Source organism: Rattus norvegicus, chromosome 1 (genome assembly GCF_021556685.1).
Source record: "Rattus norvegicus strain SHRSP/BbbUtx chromosome 1, alternate assembly SHRSP_T2T, whole genome shotgun sequence".
Lineage (NCBI taxonomy): Eukaryota > Metazoa > Chordata > Mammalia > Rodentia > Muridae > Rattus > Rattus norvegicus.
In genome coordinates this window covers 189,526,602-189,554,517 of record NC_141534.1, presented here as the reverse complement: position 1 = coordinate 189,554,517, position 27,916 = coordinate 189,526,602, and the positions used below count along the sequence as shown (strand labels likewise).

The 27,916-nt window shown below is 43.3% G+C and overlaps 1 protein-coding gene across 1 annotated transcript; it reads left to right on the top strand.

The window, feature by feature from the left end:
• Positions 1-51: 51 nt before the first annotated feature.
• Ears2 (glutamyl-tRNA synthetase 2, mitochondrial) lies at positions 52-27,916 on the top strand. Its single transcript, NM_001159493.1, is given in 9 exon segments — positions 52-234; positions 4,163-4,318; positions 10,767-10,956; positions 16,956-17,428; positions 18,921-19,029; positions 21,385-21,538; positions 21,620-21,750; positions 26,802-26,937; positions 27,487-27,916. Coding segments are annotated over 9 exon segments (1,572 nt in total). The 5' UTR covers positions 52-95; the 3' UTR covers positions 27,571-27,916.

The following is a 27,916-nucleotide window of genomic DNA, read 5'->3' as shown; positions in this document are numbered from 1 at the left end:
CTCGCTGTGGCGAAAGTTGATTGGGTGGAATGAGGTTTTCCCCGCCGCGCGGAAGTGACGTGCGAAGAAGCCCACGTGTGTGTTTCATATTCCACATGGCGGCGCTCCGCAAGAGCCTTCTGCTGGCCGGGCCTCACGTGGGGGCCCTCGGGCACCGCGTGGGTCGGCGCGAGGCCAGTCTGGGCCCAGATCCCGGGGTCACGGTGCGAGTGCGCTTCGCTCCCAGCCCCACAGGTAATCCTGACGGACGTGACGCCGCGCGCCGCAGCCCACCTTCCCGTCCCCGCCCCCCGAAAGTTCCAGAAACAGTCCCTTCCGGGGTTGTCTCTGCGACCCCATTTTACAGAGACGGAAATGGAGGACTAGGATTTGAAGTGGTTGAGGTTGCTAGAAGTTTCTTTGCTGTACTGTCTCCGTTCTTAATGCACTCAGTGTGCAGTACGTGTAGACTATATCCCAAGGCCTGTGCGCTCTAATGCAGTTGTCGTTGAAAAGTTAGGGTCCCTGCTTTGAAGAAACCAACATTCTAGTGATCAGGACAGTTATAAAAGTAATCCTAGAGTCATATGTGTCATTTTGGAAATGAAGCGGATTAGGGAGCCCTAGAAGGTATTGCTAAAGAGGTAACATTTGAGTTGAGAACCAAGTGTCAAGAAGACCCTCTTGAAGCCTAAGAGGAAATGGCATGGGTTTCAAGCCAAAAGAAAACAGATCCAGTGTATATATTGTTAGAAAACCTGTTATCTCCTTCCCTTCTTTTCACAAGTTCCCAACCTTTACTTCAAGCCACCTTCTGCCCTGTTTACAGTGAGCAACCTTTTTCATTCTAGGCCCAAGGTCAGCAGGAAAAGATTTTTGTGTCTCAGCTGCCCAGGAAAAACGCATCACTTCTGGGCAGGCAATATAGATTGTGGGAACTTCAACCATATGTAGGTTCATAATTGTGATTCGGTATTTAAGACTAATATAGGGGCTGGAGAGATGGCTCAGTGGTTATGAGCACGGATTGCTCTTCCAGAGGTCTGGAGTTCAAGTCCCAGCAACCACTTGGTGGCTCACAACCATCTGTAATGGGATCTGATGCCCTGTTTTGGCATGTCTAAAGCCAGCTACAGTGTACTCACCTACATAAAATAAATAAGTCTTTTTTAAAAAGGCTAGTATAAATACAACTACTAGGGGGAAAATAACAACAACAACAACAAAAAAAAGCCATGAGAACAAAATCACCTCTCTTTTTCTTAGTCTCAGTGACATAAAATGGCTTATCAAGTGGTTGCAAGTATCTAAACTTTGACCCTCAGTTCTTGTGTTTACCTATGGCAAACATGCACTGGGATGCTCACCTTATTTGAATAAGCACTTAGGTAGGGATCCAAGGCCTGCATCTATATTTTTGTCTTTGCCAATCCCTAGATGTGTTGCTTTGGCAAAATTATTTGCTTTGTTTACGTCCCAATTTTGTGATTTGTCAAGGAGAGCTAATAATAGTACCTGTCTGGTGGTTTTGAGCCAAGGCAGCAGAGTCACTTAGCAAGATCTGCCAGGTGGTAGCCCTTACTACAATTACCGTCTTCATTTCTTTGCTGACTGGCAGGAAAAGCCCAAATGGGAAACAGTTGACAAGCAGTATAGATCACTGTGAGAGCTAAAATTAATTGAAGGTTTGCACGTTGGGTTTTTACTCTGTTTTTAATTTGGAAAGAGTTTCCTGTATCACCATGATTGGCATGGAACTCACTATGAAGACCATGCTGGCATTGACCTTGCAGCAATCCTGTCTCTGCTGCCCAGGTTTTGGCATTACAGGTGTGAGTCTCAGACCTGGCTTGAGGGTCTACTTTGGTCAACATTTAGGTATCCTAGCAACCTCATTATTAAGAAGGATCTAGGTGTTTTTGCTTTGTTGAAATGGGGCCTTACTGTAATCCTGGCTGGCCTGGAACTTTCTGTGTTGACCAGGCTGTTGCCACAAACTCACACAGATCTTTTTGCCTCTGCTTCTAGAGTGGTGAAATTAAAGGTTCAGTACACCAAGTCCAGCCTGATTTTCAACTTTTTTTTAAAGATTTATTTATTTTATTTATGTGAGTATACTGTAGCTGTCTTCAGACACACCAGAGGAGAGCACTGGATCCCATTATAGATGGTTATGAGCCACCATGTGGTTGCTAGGAATTGAACTCAGGACTTTTAGAGGATCCAGTCAGTGCTTTTAACTGCTAAGCCATCTCTCCAGTCCCCTGATTTTCATTTTTAAGTCCACTAACAGATCAGTAAATTGAAATTTGTGAAAGCTAAATGAATTCCCAAAGGTTAGCAACTTCTTAACAATGGGCACAGTTCTTTTTAATTTCATGTATGGTAGTTGTGTCTGTTTTGTGGTTGTGAGAAAGTCACTGAACCTGGTGCTCAACTGATTGACTGAAGACAGTGAGCTACAGGGTTCTGCCTGTCAAGGTGTCGTGCTTGGACAGCAAAGCTGGAGCCATTTACCCTGTCCTTGGATATGGAATTCGAATCCAGCTGTGAATGATGTGAGAGGTGTTATTTTGTTTTCTGGTATCTTCTGTCTTGAATTTCCTAAGACTCAGTTCCACTGAGAACCACTCGTTTTGTGGGTCTGAAATAATTTGCTGAAGGTCTCACATAGAATTAGTGTTGAGCCAGGTCAGCCTGGTACCCAGGAAACCATTTCCTGTCCCGAGCTGCTTTGGGTACTTGGACATGCAGGTGAGGTTTTTATCAATGTAACTGGCCTGATTATGGAGATCCAGGGCCCTGGGCTGGATGAAAGAAAGGAAAGGAAAGGGGGAAGTGACAGGCCTGGGAAGATCTGAAACTCTTAGTCAGTAGTAATACTTTTGGAGCTTACACTCCAGTGAAGGGAAATACCAGGAAATCAAATGTTGCTTTTCATTATGAGTTCTTATAACTAGCACTTATGGTAAAAAAAATCTCAATTAGGAAAAATTTAAATTGCATGATGTAGCTAGGTATCATATGTAGAGTATATATGCAAAATGTGATTTTGACAGGATTTAATTGTGTTATTAATGTGATGTATTCCCTCCTAGAATGCATCATTAAATTTATGTAACTTAAATGCTTGTGTGATCTGGACTCTGTGAATAATTTTCAAACATAAAATGCTGTTCCTCCTTCTGGTGAAAGTTAGCCTTGAGGCAAATGTCAGAAATCAAAGGATTAAGGTATTCAGGAAGCATTGGGGCTCTTTTTATGTGATGACAAGCTCCTAGATCTGACACCTGGGTATTCTTTCATTCCCAGTGTGAAGGACTATGGCGTCAGCTAACCTGTCCTTTTTATTTTGTTGTTGTTAAGATTTCTTTATTTATTTTGCCAGGCCATAGTGTTCTATACCTTTAATTCTAGCACTCAGGAAGCAGAAGCAAGCAGATCTAAGTTCAAGGCCAGCCTGATCTACAGAGCAAGTTTCAGGACAGCCAGGGCTACACAGAAAAACCCTGTCTCAAAAAAGAAAGAAAAAAAAAGATTTATTTATTTTGAACCAGGTGATGGTGGTAGTACATCCTTTTAATCCCAGAAGTAGGGAATTTCAAATACTAGGGAGGCAGAAGCAGGCAGATATCTGTGAGTTTGAGGCCAGTCTGGTCTGTAGAGTACAGTGAGTTCTAGGACATGTCCAGGCTACATAGAGAAACCATATCTTAAAAAAAAAAAAAAAAACAACAACAAAAACAGATTTTTAAAAAAAATGTATGGGGTTGGGGATTTAGCTCAGTGGTAGAGCACTTGCCTAGGAAGCGCAAGGCCCTGGGTTCGGTCCCCAGCTCCGAAAAAAAGAACCAAAAAAAAAAAAAAATTTATATGTATGAGTAATTTGTTTATGTACACCATATATATGTGTGATACCTGCTGAGGTCAAAAGATGGTGTTACATCCTCTGGAACCATATGGATGCTGGGTACTGAACCTGGTCTTCTGGAAGAAGAACTATCCTTGTAACCATTGGTCCATCTCTCCATACTCCTGTGTCCTTTTCAGTGTCCAGAGATATAGGACAGTCACAGCCATTTCTTGGTCTTAAAACTTTGTTGGGACATTCTTATTTGCACTTCAGCTGAGGCCTATGATCTAGTCTTTTTCTTGTCCAATCTGACCTGTTCTCTTCTACCAGGCTTCTTACACCTGGGTGGCCTCCGTACTGCCCTCTACAACTACATCTTTGCCAAGAAGCACCAAGGGAGCTTCATTCTGAGGCTGGAGGACACTGATCAGAGCCGCCTGGTACCGGGGGCAGCAGAAAACATTGAGGACATGCTGGAGTGGGCAGGTGAGGCTGGCATGGGAAGAGTCTCTGGGGAGAAACAGGAAGCAGAAAAGAAGGCTGTGGGTCTTCTCTGAAGGTTCAAGGTGGAAAATGAGAATTCCTGGAAAAATAGATGCTTTTACACAGTCTGGGATGGCAGGTGCTCCCTATAAAAACACCAAGGCTCCTTAAAGCTCTAAGGCTGTTGCAAGATTCCTGTTCTTGTCTTACTTAAATCCATTCCTTACATAGACCAGGCAGGAAACAGGTTCATTGGAAATGAGTGACTAGGCTAGCTCCTGTCCCCATGAAAATATGACCTCATAAGTCCAGCTTTATAGTTCCAAAAACCAGAAAGCTGAAGTGTTTGTTTGTTTGTTTATTGAGATAGGGTCTATCAATGTTCTGGCTGTCCTGGAATTCACTATATATACCAGGCTGGTCTCTAATTCACAGAGATTCATCTTTCTCTGCCTCTTGAGTGCTGGGGTTAAAGCCTGCATACCCAGCTGAACTCTCTCTTTTTTAAAACATACCTTCTTTGTCTTCTCCCTAACTCTTTTTTCATCTATTTTTTTTGTTTTTTGTTTGTATGTGTGTTCTTGTGTTGAGGTCCGAGGACCACATTCAGGAGTGGTTCTCTCCTTCTACAAGGTGGGTTCTAGGCATTAAACTCTGACCATAGGATTTGCAGCAAGAGTTTGCCCCCCTGAACCACCTTGATGGCTGATTTTTTTTTAATTTTTTTTATTTATTCATTTATTATATATAAGTACACTGTAGCTGTCTTCAGATACACCAGAAGAGGGCATCGGATCTCTTTACAGATGGTTGTGAGCCACCATGTGGTTGCTGGGAATTGAACTCATGACCTCTGGAAGAGCAGTCGGGTGCTCTTAACCGCTGAGCCATCTCTCCAGCCCAGATGGCTGATTTTTAAAATACTGTTATGGTCCAGAAGTCCAAAACAACCCAAGCAGGCACAAGAGTCCAGCAGAGTAAGATCTTTATTTGAATTAGGCAGCAAAAACTGACCAGTCGAGACAACAGCACAGACATGGGAGTCAACTGCATGTTCAAATGTCCATCTCAGTGAAGATTGAAGTAGATGACAAAATGTATTGTACTCAGGGTAATGCTGATCTTAAACTGCACCCCGGAACCAGAATGTTACAGTTTTAAAGCCCCAAAACCACAAACATCTGTGCCATGTTATAGTCATAGTTTTTCCTAAGTCATAATCACTTGTTCTTTTGTGATTAGGAACAATCATATTTTGGACAGCAAGAGAAGAATAAGGAAACTTGAACTTAATTTTACCTTCAAACTGATCAAAATGGAGTCTGAAAACAAAATGGTGGTACTTCGCATAAGTCTCATTTGTTTGATCCCAACATACTGCCCATTGCTAAACCCAGGCTTATATTTATTTTATTTTAAAATCAAATAGTTGTGAGCCAAACAAAATCTCAGTGCAGTCTCAGGAGTTGATCTTCTTGTGTGTGTTAATCCTGAGTATGACTAGGAGTCTCCTGGATCATCCCAAACTCCTATGGGATCCTCCTAAAGACAGGCATAAGAGAAAGTCAGTCCCCTAAGGAAAAATACCAAGACTTTTTGAAGACATTTATTCCCATTTCAGGTAATGCTTCACTAGGCTCTAAGTTGCTAAGTAGCAGAAACCCATTTATTTCTAGCTTTTATTAGAGAAATTTTAGTATATATGTATTTAGCTGAGGTTCATTAACTAAAGGAATTTATTTATTCAGTAAAATCACTTTGACCTAGCTGCTTGCCTCAGCCTTAAAAATGCGAGGACTGCATTATACAATTGGATTGGGTTAGCCCTACACATGCCCAGAATAATTTTAAACAGGACTTGGACTCCAACTCAGGTCTGTGCATATTAAGCGAGTGAGTGCTCCACTGAGCTGTATCCAGCCCTGTAATTCATTCTTAACCTAATGTTAAGTTGTGATATGAATTATAGAGAAAGGGCTGGGGAGATGGTTTGTTGGGGAAAGTGCTTGTTGTGCAGATGTGAGGACTTGAGATCAGATCCCCCGGGGCTTCACTGACCTGGGGTTCTAGCCAGTAAGCCAAGGTTCTCCAGGGTCAATGAGAAGATGGGCAGGAAAAGATGTCTGAGCGGTTAAGAGCAGTTACTATTCTGGGTTCCAACACCCTCTTCTAGCCTCTATGGGTACTATATGAACATGATGTACACACGTACATGCAGACAAAGCATTCATACATAAAGGAATAGATTGTCTTAAATCTTAAAAAAAAAAAGGTGTGAAACCCTTGAGGAAGACACCCAATATGGAACACTGGCTTGACACATGCATGTGTACCTGCAAAGTTACAGAGAAAGAGTAACAGGTTGGAAAGCTGAGAAAATGGTGCTCTTTTTGAGGTCATTTCTCTGGGCACAGAGTCTTGAATGAGGTAAGCAGGTAAGATGCAAAAGTTCTGTGGAAGAGAAGTAGTGCTAGGTGAGGAATAACAAGAGGTGTGGTCTAGGAGTCACTCCACAAACCACACGAATACCCATCTCAATCAGACAGGGATGGCTTATTGAACACAGTCAATAAGTACTGATCAGACTAGGGACATAATATCTTTACTATGACAACAGACATCTTTCTCTGTCAGCTTATAAAGAAAAAAAACAACCAAAAAAAAATGTCATGAGATCATATGCAGGTACAGGAAATGCTGCCCAGTATTTACTCAAACCATTTTAGGCATAGCAGTTCATATTAACCTTTGATTTGATGAATCCTACATAAAGTTGTGTGGAATTTATTAAGATTAGCAAACCTCATACAGAACATAATAGGGTATGTGGTCAGCATGTCCTTGCTCTGAACCAAATCATTTCTGAGTCAGTGACAAGCAGGCATATTAAAGCAATGATACGAAATAGCTGACAGGCACGGAACAAAATGGCCACACGTATGTTGAACGGGTCATACCTTAACAACAAGGCCCAGAGACTGCAAGAAAGCAAAATGACAAAATGGGAGGGCAGCAAATTCACTCAATAAAATGAGGGCCAGCTGAGAACTTCAACTTGATGGGGCCCAGTTGCACCAGGTACCATGTGAGGCTCATGCAGAGCTGAGCAAGGCTGCTGGTCCTGCCCTCCTTGAGCACCCACTGCCACACTGGTGTATAAACAGGGCCTGCAGCACCTGGTCATGGTATAATATTACAGTAATAGAAAAGTTACTAAGATGCTGTCTGTTGCTGACACAGATGACCCTGATTAAGCTAAATGAGCCACAAAATAAAACTAAGTCCTAAATCTGGAAAAAATACTAATGGAGATGAGGACTTGTTAGTAGGAGTAGGAGGGAGATAAGAAAGAGTGGAGGGAAATATAATAAAAATATATACATATGTGAAAATGTCTCAAGAATGAAATTTAAAAAAAGATGGAGATCTTTAAAAAAAATTCCTGGGGTTGGGGATTTAGCTCAGTGGTAGAGCGCTTGCCTAGCAAGCGCAAGTCCCTGGGTTCGGTCCTCAGCTCTGGAAAAAAAAAAAAATCCTAAATTTACCTCGTTTCAACCTTGCTCTTTTTTCACTCTCCTTTTCTTTCTTTTGTTTTTGGGTTTTGTTTTGTTTCCTTTCCTTTTTCTGTGTGGAGACAATGCCTCATGTCTGCCTCAAATTCACTGTGTATCCAAGGGTGGCCTTGAACTCCTGATTCTCAAGAATGCTGGAGCTATAGGCATACACAGCATGCTTGACCTTTTCTGTGAGCATGCAAGTGTTTTTGAGAAGTAGAGTAACAGCTATGTGCAGCAGGAAAAGGTTCTGAAATAGGTTGTCCAGTCTTTCTTTTTTTCTTTTCTTTTTTTTCCGGAGCTGGGGATTGAACCTAGGGCCTTGCACTTGCTAGGCAAGTGCTCAGTCTTTCTTTAATAGAGAATGACTTAGTAGGGTTAATACTGTTGTAAACACTGAGGAAGGAAGTGGAACTTGGAGTGGAAGGGGCTAATTTGGCTTACACTTCTCCAGGGAAGTCAGGACAGGAACTCAAAGCAGGAGCTGATGCAGAGGGCATGGAGGGATGTTGCTTACTTGCTTACTTTTCATCACTTGCTCAGCCTGCTTTCTTCTAGAATTAGGACTACTTGTTTGTGACTCCACTTACCTGGACTGGACTCTCAAACATCAGTCACTAAGAAAATGCCCTATAGTCTTGCCTATAGCCTGATCCTATGAAGACATTTTCTCTGTTGAGGTTCCTCTTTCTCTCCGATGACTCCAGTTTGTGTCAAGTTGGCATAAAACTAGCTAGTACAGAGTATCTTTTAGTCTTTGAGAATTCCACAAATGTAAACAATGCATTTTGATCATAAGTATCCCCAACTCCCCTTCTCACTCCCTTAGGAATCCCCAGCTCCTTCCTCCTCCCCACATCCCCAGGTACCCTCAACACATCCCACTTTCCCTTTCACATCCTCTCCTTTAAATCAATAACCCAGAGAGTCCAAGTGGTACTATCTGTTGGGAGTTAACTTGATCTTCTGCAGGTAGTCATGCTGCATGAGTTTATGAATGCAGTAGCCATATCATGTACCAAAGATGCATTTCACAGCACTCTCCTCATCTTCTGGTTCTTGTATTCATTTTCTCTTCTGAAATGTTCTTTGGGCCTTGAGGTGGATAAAGATGTTCCATTTAGAGCTAAGCACACAGTAGACACTCATTTTCAGCACTCTGACCAGTGATATGTTGCTGATTATGTGCTGACCACTGCAAAGAGATACCTCTCTGACAAGGTTGAGGGGATAACATAAATATTTAGAAGGCAGTTTGACAAGTTGTCATTTAGCAAAATAATAGGAGTAGGTTCTTCTGTAGAGTCTCTGACCTCCTGAGCCATGGGCTTTTGGCCAAGTTTACAGCACCAGGTCTGAATTCCTTCCTGCAGAGCATGCCTCAAATCCAACCCAAAAGCAGTTGTATTACTTCTGTAACCTTCATGCTTCCTGCGTCACTGGGGCACATCTTGCCTGTAGGCCAGTACTATAGTGTGAAGGCTTGGTTCAGGGGTGCCATTGATGTGTTTGCTTTCCCAATGGCCTGCCCTACACCTTCCTCACTACGAAGTCTACTTAGGAAGAAAGACAGTTTCAGGTTAGTTTCTGCTTGGTATCTGAATGTCCTGCAGCAAAAAATACGTTGTGTTTTCAGCAGTAGGACTTACTATCTAGTTCTGATGAGGTTATGAGTGTGGGAATATGGGTGTGTTTTAGGTTTGTTTGTTTAATGTGTGTATGACTTAGGTATACCACAGGTGTACAGGAGCCTGTGCAGGCCAGAAGAGGGTATTGGATCCCCTGGAACTAGAGTTACAGACGGTTGTGAGCTTCTGTGTAGGAGCTGGAAACCAAACCTGTGTTCTCTGCAAGAGCAGTAAATATTCCTAACTACCAAGCCATCTCCTTGAGCTCCGTATGTGCATGTGGTTTCTGTTCTTTTTGTTTTGCTATATAGCACAGTCTAGTCTTGAACTTAAGGCAGTCTTCTTAGTTCGGCTTCCCACGTAATGCTATTACCAATATGAAATACCATGTCAACTATTTCATTTTCCCTTCTTTTTTATCAAATGAAGAAATGGAGGCACTGTGAGGCAGATAGCTAAGTTATGTCAGCAGTAATTATAGCCAGAATGTATTGTGCACATAGCAAGTGCCTAAGGACCTCAGCACTCTGCCTTGATTCCCCAGAAAGAATCTGATGTGTTCATGCATGTGTGAGTTATAAAACATGTATGCTATGTTGTAAAACTGTGATATTACCAGTATAAGTGGCATAGAAGCCACTCTTATGCAACATTCAGTGTGTCACTGCTTTTGAAACTTGATAAGTATTTTACTAAAATACCTCATGAGTCCCTGGTATTACTATAGGACTTGGAAAGGTTTTATTTGTTTGTTTTTTAGTCTTAGAACCTTTGAGACTAGGAAGGACCTAGCCAAGCCTAGCTGCCATGGCCATGGCTTGTGTTTGCCTTAGTGGATCTCTTCATACAGACAAATATAAATTCCCTTTACTTTTGGCTTTTTCCTTTTTTTTTTTTTTTTTTTTTTTTTTTGTCTTCTTGCTTACTACCCTGCACCCCCCCCCCAAAAAAAAAGTTTAAAAATCTATTCTTAAAATAAAAGGTTCAATGTATAGTTGGGGGTGGTGATGGTGTACACCTCTAATACCGGCATGTAGGAGGCAGAGGCAGGCAGATCTCTGTGAGTGTGAGGCCAGCCTGGTTTCCAGAATGAGTTCCAAGGCAGTCAGGACTGCACAGAGTAACCCTTTATCAGAAAAAAAAAAAAATCAAGCAAAATAAAAGGTTTGGTGTATATGTAAAGTATCTAGATGAATAGCTGAAGAAAAAAGGAGCATTGTGTGCATTTCTGTGTACCTCTGTGATGACAGTTTTCCAACTGTGCTCCAGGCATCCCACCTGATGAAAGTCCCCGCCAGGGTGGTCCTGCAGGGCCCTACTATCAGTCACAGCGGCTAGCTCTGTATGCCCAGGCCACAGAAGCATTGCTGAAATCTGGAGCTGCCTATCCCTGTTTCTGTTCACCACAGCGGCTGGAGCTCCTGAAGAAGGAAGCACTGAGGAGCCGTCAGACACCTCGGTGAGAACCCCAGCTCACTTTGGTTGCCTCCCCAAGTTGGTGTTTGTTGCTTCTCCGTTTCTTCAGGTCAGGTATCTGTGCAGTGCTTAGCAGGGTTCTTTGGCTCTGAGTATCTTTCAAAGTTGCAGTTGGGCTGAAGTCAAGCCTCAGTTCTCAGGAGTTTTTCCTGAGGCAGATTCCCGTCTGTCTTCTCCCCACAGGCTGTGGGCATGCCAAGGGTCTTCCTGGTTGTCCTGGTTGTCTGTTCCTTGTCACATGGGTTTTCTTTAACCAGCTAAAGGTTAGAATACACACGAGGTCTGGTCTGGTCTGGTCTGGTCTGGTCTTTTCTTTCTTTTCCCAGAGCTGAGGACTGAGCTGAGGGGCCTTGTGCTTGCTAGGCAAGTGCTCTACAAGTGAGCTAAATTCCCAACCTTTGATTTTTTTCTTTTTGGTAATGCCTGAGGTTGAACAAATAGCCTGGTGCATGCTAGGCAAGCATTCCTCTAACTCTACTGTGTTTCCAAACCACACCGGCCTCTCCATAGGACAGGCCACACCTGGCAATTGAATATACCTAACTGTGGAGGTAACATCTTACCACTTTCACTCTGTTCCTTAAAAAGAAGTCAGTGTGAGTTCAATTCATACTTTGAGGGAGGACATTGTAGAGCATAACTGCCAAGAGGTTGGATGACAGCCATTGGGTCTGTAGGAGAAGCTTCTGGCTAAACTGCACCTCAGGCAATATTATCTGTAATATTAATAACTATGTAATTTGTACAAAAACTTTGGGCTGGAGAAAGTGCTCAGTAATTAAGAATACTTACTGGGCTGTGTATGGTGGTGCACACCTTTAATCATGGTGCGCAGAGGCAGAGGCAGAGGCAAAAAGATCTCTGAGTTTTAAGCTAGCCAGTTATACATAATGAGTTCCAGGACAAGCTGGGCTTTGTAAAGAGAGCCTTTCTTTTTTCTTTTTTCTTTTTTTTTTTTTTTCGGAGCTGGGGACCGAACCCAGGGCCTTGCGCTTGCTAGGCAAGTGCTCTACCGCTGAGCTAAATCCCCAACCCCAAGAGAGCCTTTCTAAAAAACAAAACAAAACGCTTACTGACCTAGTAGAGGATCCAAGTTCAGTTCCTAGTAGCCACATGGAAGAGTTCAGAACCACCTGTAACTGCAATTCCAGAGGAATCTGATTCTTCTGGCCTCTATAAGCACCTGTACTCACATACACACATACCCACACACATGTACTCAACATGAAAAGTAATAAAAATTGCTGAGTGTGGTAGCAAATGCCTTTTGTCCTGGCACTCAGAAGGCAGAGGTCAGTAGGTATCTGTGAGTTCAAGGCTAGTCTGATCTACAAAGCAAGTTTCAGGCCAGTAATGGCTATACATAGTGTGATCCTGTCTCAAACAACAACAATAGCAACAACAACAACAACAAATTATGTTTAATATTTACATTTCTTTTTACATTTTTAAACTTACTTTGTGAGGGGCAGCACATGTCCTAGTGTGTATGTGTCAAAGGACAGCTTTCATGAGTTGGCATTCTCCCTCCACCATGTGGGGATTTAACTCAGATTATTAGTCTTGGCAGGAGGCACCCTCACCTACTGAGCTAACATATTTAATACTTAAACTACTGAAAAATGCATAGAAACATGTCTCCTCACTCTCCCTTTGACCACTCATTTCCTCTCTCGTGAGGTAGTTGGCGCTAGGTAATATATTCAGGACCTGTGCTGACAAAGGGGGATTACTGTTACCTTTTCCAGTCAAGGGAGTGGGCAATATGCTACACACCTCCTGTCTTGGGGGGAGTTTCCATATCGGCCCATAATTTTTTCTTCTATCCTGTAATATTGTGTTTATGGTATAGCCCATAATCCTAGCACTCAGGAGGCAGAGACAGGACAATCAGGAGTTCAGGGTCATCCTTAGTTACCTTGAGACTTTGAAGCCTTTCTGGGCTTTGTGAGACCTTTAAAAAACAATAGAAAATTGTATATGGAAATACTATAAATTACTTACTCTGTCCCTATTAATGAATCTTTATGTCTTTTATACTTTGTCTTTTTTTTTTTTTTTTTTTTTTTTTTTGGTTCTTTTTTTCGGAGCTGGGGGAACCCAGGGCCTTGCGCTTCCTAGGCAAGCACTCTACCACTGAGCTAAATCCCCAACCCCTATACTTTGTCTTAAAGGGGGGAGTTGTGATGAGTGTGGCAGTTTAAATGGGAATGGTGCCCAGGAGCCCATGTGTTTGAATACTTAGTTCCCAGTTGGTAGAAGTGTTCAGGTAGGATTAGGAAGTGTGACCTTGTTGGAGCAGGTGTATCACTAGGATGGTGGTCTTTGAGGTTTCAAAAGACTCCAGCTGTTCCCACTGTGCTCCCTCTGCCTCCTGCTTGCCTATCAAAATACAAACCCTCAGCTATTCCTGCTGCCGTGCCTTTGCCCTACCATCATTGGTTCTAACCCTCTGAAACCATAGGCCCAATTTAATGCTTTCTTCTTAAGTTGCCTTGGTCATGTTGTTTTGACACAGCAGTAGAAAAGTAGCTAATATAATAAGGGAACATTGAAGTACATCATTTTTATCTGTGACATGTGTATGAGATAGTGTGGTAGTTTATTTGTTGTGATAAAATACTCTGACAAAAGAAACTTACAAAAGGAAGGGTTTCTTCTGGCTCACAGTTTAAGAGTACAGTCCCTCATGGCAACGAAGTCAAGAAAAGGGACTTGAAGCATCTGCTCACATTATGTCCACAGTCAGGATGAAGAAAATGATGACTGCTAATGTTCAGCTCCCTTTCCTCATTCTATACAGTCCAAGACCCCAACCAAGGAATGGTGTAGGTGTACATTTTTGGGCTACTTTATTGGATTCTTATATCTACCAACTTTCCAACCCTTATTCCATCCTAGTCCCTTCCAAGCCCCAACACTATGTAGAAGACAGGGAAACGTAGGGGACATAGACCTCTTTAGACTACTTCCTGCTGACTAGGAGTGAAGTTCCCCAGGGCAAGTCCAATCTTCATTGTCAGAATCTGTCCAGCCAGCCATCCAGTAATAGCACACAAAGCAGCAGGAACCAGGATCAGTAGCCACAGGCCTTCTTGGGACGATCCCATATATACCCTCTCCAGAGTTCCAAAGGCAAACTATCTGCAGCCTTTCCTAGAGTACAAGACAATCATAGCAGCGGTGGACAATCTGAAGACGCCCCTTATCCCAGACCTGAGAATAAAACAAAAACATACTCAACATAACTGGGTTTTTAAGGAAACCAAATTCTCACTAGAGAATGGTGCAGATGGGTTTTCCTGTATCAATTCATTTAATCAATATAATCTCTCATATCTAAATAATTCTCTGTAGGTGTACATAGACTTGCCTTTTAGGTGTTTTCAGATACCGTCAAATTGACATCAATATTACCCATCATAGATTTCTTCCATAATTGAAACTTCATTACAGGGACTATATATAGCACTGAAGCTGGGTGTGGTAGTACACTCCTATAATCAGGCACTTGGAGAGATAGGGGAAGGGGGAACAGGTGTTCAAGGACGTCCCCAATATGTAGTAAATGTGAGACCAGCCTGTATGTGTGACCAGCCTGTCTCCCATGTACCTCTACACACACACACACACACACACACACACACACACACACACACACACACACACACACACACAAACACGAAGCACAACATATTGCCTTGATAGATCCCATACAGCAGTGACCTTTTCTAGTTTACACTGTCATCAGTAATAGCATCATAACATTGAAGCTCTACTTTCAGTACTGCTGGACAAAGGCTAGATGTTTACAGCCATCCACTGCTTTAAACCTTTGAAACAGAAATCTCACTGTAGCTCAGCCTGGCCTCCAACTTGAAATCTTGTTTCCATCTCCCAGGTGTTAATAGGTATCTACCATCACTATACTCCATTTATACAAAGAATTGCTTTTAGTTATGACCATATGATATTACGGGATCTATGAGACTGAAGAGTTAGCTGTATCAAAAGCTTAGTTTACTGCCCAGCATGGTGGCACACGCCTTTCCCAGCACTCAGGAAGCAGAGGCAGGCAGATCTGAGTTTGAGACCAACTTAGTCTACAAAGCCAGTTCAAGGAAGGCTGGGGCTACACAGAGGAAACCCTGTCTCAGGAAGAAAAAGAAAAAAGGAACTGACTTTGCAAGTTTCACATTTGTGTTCTTAGGATACTTTTGAATATATATTTAAAAAGTTAAAATTGACAGGCAGAGGCCAATGAGTTGGCTCAGCAAAGGAGGTTGCTTACTAGAGCCTAGAGACCTGTGTTCCAGCTGCAGGATCCATGTGCAAAATGGAAGGAGAGAACTGACTCCATAATGCTGCCCTCTGACTTGCACACATGCACAATGGCATATGCACATCATGTGCACACAATAATATTACATTTTAAAAACCTTTTCTTGTTTGTTTCTTTGCTTTTTATTTTTATTTTTTTGTTTTTCAAGACATGTTTCTCCTATGTACCTCTGACTATCGTGGAACTAGCTCTGTAGAGCAGGCTATCCTTGAATTCAGAGAGCCACCAGCCTCTGCCTCTTGAGTGCTGGCATTAAAGGCCACCACATTTGGCTAAAGCTTTTTTTTAGGTGGCAAACTAGGGAACTGGAGAGTTAGTTGACTAAGGAGTTAGGAACTCACACTGCTTTTGCACAGGACCAGAGATTAGTCCTCACCCACAGTAGGCAGCTCACAACTCCAGTAACTACAGCTCCAGGGGCATCCTTTGGCTCTGACCTCCCCAGGCACTGTGCATTTACATGTATACATATGCATATCATTTTTAATAAAAATTTTTGAAGAAGTGATCAACCAAAGAAGGAAAGAAGTAAGAGATAAAAATAAGTTAAAAAGTGAAAACAGGGCTGGAGAGATGTCTCAGAGGTTAAGAGCACTGGCTGTTCTTCAAGAGGCCCTGAGTTCAATTCCTACCAACTACATGGTGTCTCATAAACCATTTATAATGAGATCTGGCTCCCTCTTCTTGCTGTGCAGACAGAACATTGTATACATAATAATAAATAGATCTTTTAAAAATGGTGAAAACAACAGTTTTCAATATTTTCTCTAGTGTATGGGTTATCTGGGCTTATGGTTACCCTATAGATTCTGGCTTGGCACATCTTAAGTTTCTGTCTGAATTTCTTAGGAGTTCCCAAGTGAAGCTGGTCCTGGAGGGCCTACACACCCACATTGAGTAGGGAGGACATGAACCACACAAACCTTATCTTAGAATCTTATGGAAATCTGGAGGTGGATGACTCCAGGTTAGGAGGAGCAATCTTGAGATGTCAGGACTCTGTGATGACCTCTCTGACTATTACCCTGCCTGCTGACAGCCTTGCCTTTTCTCCCTTGATTGTGTGTGGAGTAACAGTTTCAACATGGCTTCTCAGATAGTGGCATCCAGAGTGCTCCTGGAAAGTATAAAATGGAGGGTTTTTCCCCTTACAGGTATGTCTTAACCTCATTGGAAAGAAATATCTTTCCCAGAACCTTAGCCTTTCCTTATCCACCAAGTGTCATTTACATTCTTTACCTGGACTGATCACTGGTACCAAGTCACAAGATTGCAAGATTGTCTGTACTCATTGAAATTCTGCTCTTAGTCTAACCATTTCCAGTGTCTTCCTTAACAAGGGAAAAGGAACAGTGATTAATAAGTCAACACACTGTGTTATCCCACACAACTTTATTTTTAAACCTATTCTAGACAGAAGAAGCACCTTTAAGAGGCTAATGAGTTGCCCAGGGCAAAAGCTATCAGAAACCAAAGATAAGGATTGGGGTTATAGTTCAGTTAGTAGAGTACTTACTAGCATTCCCAGGGCCTTGAATAAAATCTCTAGCACTGCAAGTAAAAACCAGAACTTGAGGAACAAGTGAGACTCTGTCCACTTATGGTTCTCTTAGCTACTCTGCTGTTCTATCTCCCAACAGGTATGACAATCGATGCCGGAACCTGAGCCAGGCACAGGTGGCCCAGAAGCTGGCCACAGACCCCAAGCCTGCTATCCGCTTTCGCCTAGAGGAAGCAGTACCAGCCTTCCAAGACCTGGTATATGGCTGGACTCAGCATGAAGTGGCCAGTGTGGAGGGGGACCCAGTTATCCTGAAAAGTGATGGCTTTCCTACCTACCACCTAGCCTGTGTGGTAGATGACCACCACATGAGCATCAGCCATGTACTTCGGGGCTCTGAGTGGCTGGTCTCTACATCCAAGCACTTGCTCCTCTACCAGGCCCTGGGTTGGCAGCCACCTCAATTTGCTCATCTGCCCCTGCTCCTCAACAGGGATGGTAGCAAGCTGTCTAAGAGGCAAGGGGACATTTTCCTGGAACATTTCGCTGCCACCGGTTTTCTTCCAGAAGCCTTGCTTGACATCATCACCAACTGTGGCTCGGGGTTTGCAGGTACATATGCAGCAGAGTGGTCATGGTGGCCGAGCTGGAGCTTTGACACAGGCAGACCTGCTTGTCAAAGCATTGCTACCTATCAGTCACATGATCCTGGACAAGTTCATTATTCTAGTCAGTAGTATTTATTGAGCTAGACAACTGTGTTCCCTTACTTGGTTTTTCCCACACTGCTTTAGAGTGGGGCTCACAGTAGACACTGTCCCATGCCTTCAGAGACCAGAAGTCTCTTTAGTCTCGTCCATATGATAGGGCTAAGGGTATGCCATGTAGGATTACTTAGGAGTCAGTGAGCTTGTAAATATAAGGAACCAGCCCACTGTCTGGCCACATCAAAGGCACAAAAGCCATAGACCTCATGATCATTGTAATTATGTAGTATGTGCTCTAACGGTATTACTGATGTTACTGTGAACCCAGCTTATTTCAGGTCTAGAACACAAACTGAAGAACCAAGTACCAAATAGGATGACTTTCTGTGGCAAGAATTTCTGAAACCCTGGCAATAAGTTGATAATCCTAGTTTCTAAGGTGATCTGAGGTTCAAGAAGTTTGAGTAACTTGCCAGAGTCACATCCTTAGTAAAGGATATAGTTCTTGAGACCTGTGACTGACCATGGTGCCACCTGACTGCACCAAAGTGAACTGCTGCTCATAAAGAAGTTACTTCTAGGGGTTGGAGAGATGGCCCATCTGTTAAAAGCTCTTGCTAGTTTTTCTGAGTTCTGTTCCCAGCACTAACATCAGATGGCTCACAGTTGCCTGTAACTCCAGTGTCAAGCAAGATCCAACATACTTTTCTGGACTCTATGCACTTGGACACACACACTTATACATACACACACACACACACACACACACACACACACACCCTGTTCTGGACTCCATGCTTTTGGACACATACACTTAAACACACACACACACACACACACACACACACACACACACACACACACACACACACTAAGGGGGAAAAGAAGCAGCATTCAGTCTGAGTGTGATGTTACACACTTGGAATCCCAACACTAGAGAGGCTAAAGCAAGAGGATTAAGAGGATTGCTAGTTCGAGGTCAGTCTGGACTATATAAATACCAAAGTCCTATCTCAAATGAAACAGAAATTCAGCAGCTTCTATCATTGAGGTTCCACTGTGGCATTGAGGAGGAAGTATGTACGGTACACTGATGTCAGACCCTACTCAAAGCCAAGCATATCAGAAGCTCTGAAGTAACCAGACAGTGGGGGTGCACTGCTCTTGTGGCTTTGGACCAAATGTGGTGGGGAGCCTACTGCTTACTCACTTGCTCTCCTTTGTGTGTGAAGGCAGAGAAATGTAGCCAATACTTATATCCCAGCAATTTGGAAAACAGAGGCAGGAGGATCAAAATCTGTAGACCAGCCTGGGCAATGCAGAAAGAAAGATAATAGGAAGAACAGAAATAAGTAGATAAGGGAGGGGCTGAGCAGCAAATTGGGCCTGACTTGCAGAGAACCAAATGGGCAGGACCCTGCCGGAGCTGATTACACAGTTTGACCTGACTCGGATCACCTGCCACTCAGCCCTGCTGGACCTAGAGAAGCTCCCAGAATTCAACAGGTAAGTGAGCGAGCCAAGCACTATGGTGCATACCTGTAATCCTAGCACTTGGAAAGTCGAAACAGGAGAATTGTAAACTCTAGGCCAGCTTGGATTAGATAGTGGCCTCAAACTCACTATTAAGCCAGTTAACCTTGAATCTTGATCCTTCTGCCTCCACTTCTCAATTGCTCAAATTACAGGAATGTGCCAACACTGATTCCATTGCAGTTGTTTTAAGGATATGACTTTATCAGTTGTGTAACTTTGTTATATGTTACCCATATGGGTCCAAGACAGAATTTAAATGACTAGCAGATTTACACAGTGAGCAGTGAGATATCCCTTGCATGGGGCCTGCAAGAGTGAATGCAATCTAGCATGTCAGATACAGTATAGGTACCTTTTTTATTTCACAGAAGTACTATTTCAGGAGGAAATGGAGTCAGATTAGAGAGGTACTTTATGATACCTCCCTGCAATCCAGGAGTCAGCAAAAAAAGAGTCTAGTCAAGGTAAATTCTCCCCAGATGTTTCTGTCCTCAAGCCACATTCATGCTGACTTCAGAGATAGAGTAAATGTATTAGTAGGTATATTAGTGTCCCTGCAGCAGCAGTATATAATACTGGTAGTGTATGAACGTAGCAATAGTGACTGGTTCATTTAGCACGACTGTGTCACAGGGTTGGACTTATAGTGTATTAACTCAGCATGGCCAGGAGTGTCTCCTAGATTTTGTTGTTGTTGTTGTTACTTGTTTTTTCTGCTTCTTACTGCCTGGCCTTGCTGCTCAGGAGATTGTACAGTTTCTGTATCCATATGTTTTCTATAATATTCAAATTATTTTTCCAACAAAATTACACATGCTTATAATTCCAGCACTCAAGGGACTGTGGGAAGATAGTGAGTTCTAGGCCAGCCTAATTATATAGAATCTGTCTCAAAAACTAAAAACAAATTGAAAGGTTTTAGGTTGTCTTTTGACAGTCTACATTTCAGAGAGCTTCCCATAGTGAATTGCCTTCCATCCTGTGACATGCAAAGAGCCTCAGACTCCTGTAGATCTGCAGCCATTGAATGGGTGGCTTCCAGGCCCTGGCATCAATACTTCAAATATAGTCTCATGGTCACTCTTCACTATCACTCTGCCAGAGGCCTCTTACCCCACTCTGTCTGAGGCTCCTTAGCTTTCCAGTGGTCGTGTGGGTTGTTACAAACACCTGGCAGGTGGGCTTTGGACTCCAGACTATCCAGTCCCAAGCCTATAACCTGTCTACCATTTTATTATTACCTGTCTTTCCTCTGTTACACAGACAAGGGCTATAGGACTTAGTGGTCCCTGGTTCTGCATTACCATGTCTCTCCTTGGCCCTTCCAGTCCTGTCAGGAAGAAGCAAAGGACAGCCTGGGGACTGAAGATAACAAGGCTCAATATGAGGGTTGGACTTTTGGAGGCTTTGCTATACAGAGGAAAGTCAGGGAGTTAGGATTCCAAAAAAGATAATTTGAATTGACAGGAAAGCCCCAGCTTTGAAACCGAGTGCTTCATTGAAGCAGTTCCTGTTCTAAATCGTAAGAATACATTTTTTGACCTCTCCTTTCATATCAGTGTTTCATAATCCAAATGAGGTCAGAAAGCACATTTCTGGATTCTTCTGTGTAAACTCAGGTGCCTGTGGAGGTCAGGTGATAGTGGGGGAAGGGAGAATCGGGCAAGACACCAAGGAGGAAAGGGACAGGGCAGCTGGAGGACTGTGGAATCTGAGCCAGCAACATGGATCCAGCCTGCTCCAGCCAGTTAAAGCTGTGGTCAGGGTGCCATGCACCCAGAGCTGCTCATTCCACAGGAAGAGTCAGAATGTTCATTACTGTGATTTCCTACTTTAAAATGGCTTCTTGGCTGGGTGTAGCTCAGTTCAAGAATGCTTACTTAGTATGCACGAGGTCCTGGGTTTTGTCTTTAACACCTCAAAAATAACAGGGAAAAGTCAGTTACTATTTTTAAAACACTGAAAATGCCTGGTATGGTGTCATATACCTTTAATTCTAGGAGTGTTGGGGCAGGTGGAGCTCTGATTTTGAGAACAGCTGGGTCTATATGGTGAGATGAAGGCCAGCTAAGGATATATAGGGAGATCTTGTCTCAGAAAAATAAAAAATAAAACACTGAAAACAAACATGTCTGCCTAGACTCATGCTGGCTGGGACTTCCATCACATCCTGTTGCTTTTATACATATAAAGGAAATTATGATTTTACCTATGGGTTTTATAGATGTGACATTCTTCAAATCCCTGTGCTGCCCTGAGGGGAGAGGTTTGGCATAGTCCTGGGGTATCAGTACCAGGGTATCCATCCCCTTTCTTCACCCTCAGGCTGCACCTCCGCCGGCTGGTGAGCAGTGAGACCCAGAGGCCCCATTTGGTGGAGAAGTTGCAGGGCCTGGTGAAGGAGGCATTTGGGAGCGAACTGCAAGACAGGGATGTTCTGGACCCAGCATATATGGAGAGGATCCTCCTGCTGCGACAGGTGTGGGTTTAGGGCCTCCTTAACCCCTTCCAGGGTTTCCCAGGCTCTCACAGTGCATGTGGTGACTGCCTCTCTACCCAGGGTCACATCAGCCGTCTGCAGGATCTGGTCTCCCCAGTGTACTCCTACTTATGGACCCGCCCTGCTGTCCATCGAGCAGAGCTGGGCGCCAGCTCGGAAAAGTTGGATGTGATTGCCAAACACTTGCTGGGGTAAGTGCTCACATACCTGGTTAAGGGTTGGACGCACCCTTCTCATTCTTTGCCCTGGCTTCTGTCCACCAGACATTGGCTCTTGCTCCCCATCACAAAACTGTGACAAGCTAAAAAAAAAAAATGCTCTTTCCCTGGCTTCTCAGTTAAGGACAGCAACTCTTAAGGCCCAGGTGACTCTGCTCCCTGAGCTTCCTTTCTTCAGCTGTGTGTAAGGAAGAGAGGACCTGGCTTACTGTAGCAGTATCAGAATTTTTGTTTAATTTTTTTTTAAAGATTTATTTATTTTATGTATATGAGCACACTGTCGCTGTCTTCAGACACACCAGGAGAGGGCATCAGATCCCATTACAGATGGCTGTGAGCCACCATGTGGTTGCTGGGATTTGAACTCAGGACCTCTGGAAGAGCAGTCAGTGCTCTTAACCACTGAGCCATCTCTCCAGCCCCTTTGTTTAATTTTTTTAAATATTTGTTTAGTTTTAATTTATGTGTATGAGTATTTTGCTTGCATGTATGCCAGTGTATGCCATGTGTATACGTTTATTGTATTGTTAACATGCTGAAACTTTTTAAACTTTGGCTTTAACCTGGGTTTTAGAAGTCAGGCTTTGGGTTGGGGATTTGGCTCAGTGGTAGAGCACTTGCCTAGCAAGCGCAAGGCCCTGGGTTCGGTCCCCAGCTCCGAAAAAAACAAAAAAACAAAAAACAAAAAAAAAAAAAAGAAGTCAGGCTTTGGAAGCAGGAAAGTTATGGCCTGGTGCAGTCTTCCATCTACCTAGTTCTTCTCATAATTTAATTCTTACTTTCTACTTTTTTGCCCAAATGATAATATTACAGTGATAATGTCTGTGTGTTTTTAGATGATTTTTCCACTTTTTGTCTTTTTCTTTTAAGAGATAATTGCTGAACTGGGCAGTGGAGATTTAGACATTTAATTCTAGCACTCAGGATACAGTGGTCTTTGGATTTTTATAAGTTTAAGGCCAACCTAGTCTACACTATGAGTTCTAGGACAGCCAGGGCTACACAGACATCCCACCCCTCCCCTCCCCCCCAAAAGGACATAGGTTCTATATGCTGCTTAGGCTAGTCCCAAACTAAACTCAAATGAGTTTCTTCCTTCACCCTTTTGAGAAGCTAACACTGTAAGCATGGACTGTTACACCCAACAGTGTAACTCGAGTTGTCTATTCCTTGAAAGTCTCCTTATTCCTTTCATGGCTAACTTTACTGTAACACCACTCCAAACAATTTATCTATTTATGTACATTAGCGTTGCTTCCTTATTTTCATATTTTGCTTTTAAAAGTGACTGCACTGAATAAACTTGCATGGATATATGACTAAGCATGTTTGCAAGTCCATCCCTCAATCAGAATCCAAGAGCTAATATTGTCAGTAATTTGGGACATTCCATAGTAGGGTCTTTAATTCTTTTTTGTTTGCTTGTTGTTTGAGACAGGGTCTCTGTTGGCAGTAAAAATAAAAAAATTGGCGGTCCGGTTCCCGCACGTACCATGATGGTCGCACTCTCGCTAGTTCCAGCTCCAGCGGGCCACTGGAACTATCTCTAATTTATCTCAGCAGCTCCATGCTGCCCCTAAGTACTCTCTGACCTAGGCAACCATCTCTCTATCCATCTAGTTTCCAGAGTAGGTTGTTACCACACCAGGCTTACACATCTCAATACCATGGCAGGCCATATACTCTCTTGAACTCAATTAAGTCGACACATGAGAGAACACACCACACAATATCCTCTGATCCAATTGATAAAATATAATTTGCCCATCTAGACAGCACAAAATCCTGTACACACCCATCCCTTAAGAATAGTCGTAACAGGGTTGGGGATTTAGCTGAGTGGTAGAGCGTTTGCCTAGGAAGCGCAAGGCCCTGGGTTCGGTCCCCAGCTCCGAAAAAAAGAAAAAGGAAAAAGAATAGTCGTAACAGCCTGTGACTATGCGTTCACAGAGAAGAATCTTAACATCTGCTGCCATGTTCTCTCAGTTCCTCCCTCTTCCAGCTTCCTCTTCCTCCCTAAAACCTTTCTCCCACCCTTTCTTCTTGTCCAGTGACAGGCCTCATTCTATCCTGTACCTGTCTTCACCTGCATAATGGCATCAACCTACAGGTTTCACTCTATAGCCTTGACTGTTATAGAACTCACTAGTTAGACCGTGCTGGCCTCAGACTCACAGAGATCTACCTGTTCATGCCATCTAAGTGCTGGGATTAAGATGTGCTATCATATCCAGGTTTTTGTTTTTTGTTTTTGTTTTTTTTAATGCTTGTAAATATATACACATGATGTAGTACCCATGGAGGCTAGAAAAAATTGAGCCACCCAGCTTCCTCTGAAAGAGCAATATATGCTCTTCACTGCTGAACCATCTCTCCAACTATTAATTCCAATTCACCAAGATCATGTCTTAACTTCTCCTCTTCATTTTGGGTTAGATTTCAGAGTCTGGGACTCCTACTCAAGTCAGGAAAGCTGACACCCAAATGCCTAGGAGCCACCAGACCACTAGAAGTCCCTTTTGTCCCATAGCCAAGTTCTCAGCCAGCTCTGGCATGTCCTGGGCTGCCATTAGCAGCTGCCTAGGGCCTGTCCTGATCCTTGGCAGTTTCCTTCTCTGAACACAGTGACATTAGAGAATGACTGTCCATATTCCTCCTATATTGCATTTTGTATTTTTAGTATTTTATCTCCTTGATTTTATAAATAGCAATGATCCTAGTTAATGATTGGCTTTGTCCAGGAGAACTTCTATAATAAGAATACCACAGACTTCTGTAAAAAACAGTTTTGAAGCTGGGGTCTACAGACAAGTGCCAGCTGAGTCTGGCAGGCGATGGCAGACTTCTAGGCTTTGTCCTCACGTACTCAGCTGCTGAAGTCTGGCAGTTGTTAAAGAAAGCTGTGCATACTAAAAGACTGTTTTCTTCATAAGACTGCCACTCAACCCACTCAGGAGCAGGGGTTCTTCTACTGAAACATTGTTATAGCACCTCTGTCCTGTTATTTTAAAAGTGGTGGGGTTTTAGTTTGTGTGTGTATGTGTGTGTGTGCGTGTGCGCGCGCATATAGATGCCAAAAGAGACTATAGACTCCTTGGGACTGAAGTTCTAGGCAGTTATAAGCCACCCAACATAGGTGCTGAGAGCTAAGCTTGGGTACTCTAGAAGCAGTAAGTGATCATAACTGCTAAGCCATCTCTCCAGCCTCTGGGATATACTCTTAAGGGGCCTGGGAAGCTGCAATAGAATATACCCACCCACCACCTCACTCAGAGGTAGGGTGTATAGCAGGACTTCCTAGTACTTACCAGTGGTTAAATACTGATACAGAAACTTATTAATGTTTATTAAAGCTTAGGCAGATGGCTGGGCAGATTCTTAGCCAGCTCATCTGAGTTATCCCTACTATTCTAGCCCATGTCCCACCGCCATGTGGCTAGTTCTTTACTTCCCTCTCATCCTGAGTATGTCTGTTCCTCTCCATGTCCTGCTGGCAAATCTCCCACTTCCTCAACTTCTCATTTCTTCTCCCAGAGACCCTCTCTCTGCCCAGAAGTTCCACCTTTCACTTCCTGCCCAGCTATTGGCCAGCAGTCTTTATTAAAACCAATAAGCAAGTAAGGAAGGTGGGAAGGTGTTTATAAAATATGAGGCTTATGGTGGACCACAGGAATAACAACACCAAGATCTGCCAGGACTCAGCTCTTTGCAGGTTTGACAATCAACAATTGAATGTACAGACAACCTTTACACAATGTACAAAAGGCACCCCAAACAGTGGTGAATGGTTTACAAGTCCAGCTCTCACTAGTTGGGAACCACTCAGAACTCAGAATGTGCTTTTGGCAAAGGGTATTAGCTTGACTTTTGGGAACATGAGGGTGATTGCTGGCCTGTGGAGTTTGGAGTCTTTGTATTTCTTTTGTTTGTTTGTTTGTTTTTTTGAGCCAAAATTTCTCTGTGTAGCCCTCGCTGTTATCCCTACTATTCTAGCCCATGTCCCGCCGCCGAACTCACTTTGTAGACCATGCTGGCCTTGAACTCGCAGAGATCCTCCAACCTCTGCCTCCTGAGTGCATGTGCCATCACGCCTGGTGACCCTTCGTGTTTCTGTTTGTGAGGAGTCTCTACCTAGCATGTTTCTAGTGGAGCTGTTCTGGAACTGGTGTTTCCTGATGTCTACTTTCTATTTCTCTGTGCTACCGTCTCTTTGACATATTTTGAAGCTGCTTCAAGTAACTCCTCAGGGATTACCCATTTTTGCAGTCTGTATTCTAAGTTTTCACTTTAAGTTCTCCTCCAATGTCTGAGAGCTATTGGGTGTAGTAAATGCTAGCTAAGTTTAAGCTTTTATTGAAACATAATATACAATATTTTTGAGTGTTTACTGTGAGTTTAGGGCTTTACTTAGTGCTGGTCATATTTTAGCTCTCTGTCACCTCCCTATCAGTACAGGTGCTATTATTGTCCCTATGTTATTGAGTCAGTTATAGGGACTACATGGCAGTTAGTAAATTCTCTTATTATAGTTCTTATTTTTATTTTTGACATTTATTTACTTTGTGTGCATGGAGAGAGGGCACATGCCATGGCACATGAGTGTAAACGTCAGGATAAACTTGGGAGAAGTTAGTTCTCCTTCCACAATGTGGGACCTGGGGATTGAACTCAATTCAACCAGGCTTGGTGGCTGCCTTTTTGGTGTCCTTTGAGTGACCTATATCTTACTACTTGCCTGGGCCACCTGTTTATGTAGTTCCATCACTGATGCATGCGTATGATAGATTGGTGTAAAGCTCCTCCCCTCAGTAAACTGTTAGTGCTGTAGGCGATTGACAATCTTCTGAAGCTTGCTCTCCCATCAGGATCAACATTCCACCTACTCTACCCCCACAGCTGCCTGCCGAGGCACTCACTCTGTAGACCAGGCTAACCTCAGAGTTAGATTCTCCTGCCTCTGCCTCCTGAGGTCTGGGATTAAAGATTTGTACCTTCATGCCTGGCTCAGACTGGCTCTCTTTTAGGCTTTTAGAAAGACCTGGTTTAAGCCTAACTCAGGATGTGGTGAACAGAGAACTGAAGAAGCTGTCAGAAGGCCTGGAAGGCACCAAGCATAGCAGCGTGATGAAGCTCCTCCGGATGGCCCTCAGTGGACAGCTGGTGAGCTGGGACATGGGCTGAATTGTTGCCTGCAGCCCCTCATTGACCCTTCTAGCAAGTGTTCCACAGGCTGGCAGTAAGGCCACTCCAGGGAGTAATAAGCTGATGAAACACTATTATTCCCTCATTCGCCCACTGAGTATCTTACTTGCACAGGCACTGTGATGCTTACAGTAGACATGGTAAGAAAAAAAACACGTGGTCCCTGCCTCCATGGACATCACTAAAAACGATAATGGCAGGAAAACAGGCCCATGGGAGCCAGCTGTGTGGAGAAAAATGTAGACCAGTAAGGTTGGGTTGTAGTTTAGTGCTGAAGCAAATGCCTAGCATTCATGAGCTCTAGGATTGATCCCCAGCACTGCACAAATAAATCAAAAACAAAAATGACCCTAGTTAAAGAAAATACAATAAAGACAGGCTTTCTCTGTCCCTGTGTTGCAGGCTTTGGGTTGGGACTAGCCAGTGGATATCTTCTACAGATGGAGGGATGGAAATTAGACATGAATCCCTTTGAAGCAAAAGACTTTTTTTTTTCTCTTTTCTTAGCAAGGACCCCCTGTGGCTGAGATGATGGTGTCCTTGGGCCCAGAGGAAGTACGGGAACGAATCCAGAAGGTGCTTTCTAGCTAGGGAAAGGATGCATAGGACGATGGAGGTGACCCTGAGAGCCTCTACACATGGAAACTGAATTCTAAGGAGAGCAGGGCCTGGGGCCTACTAGGACCCTTTCAGAATGAACAGCAGTAGAAACAGGCTCTCTGACTACTCTCAGCTGGCCTCTGGGGAGCCTGGCTTGTTTCACCTTGTTAACTCTGGGAAGGATGAACTTGAACCCCTGTTGTGATTCTTTTCTATTTTTTTTTTAAAGATTTTATTTTTAAATGTATATGGGTGTTTTGCCTCCATGTATGCCTGTGTAACACATACATGCATATATGCAGAACCTGCAAAGGCCAAAGGGGAGCATTGGATCACC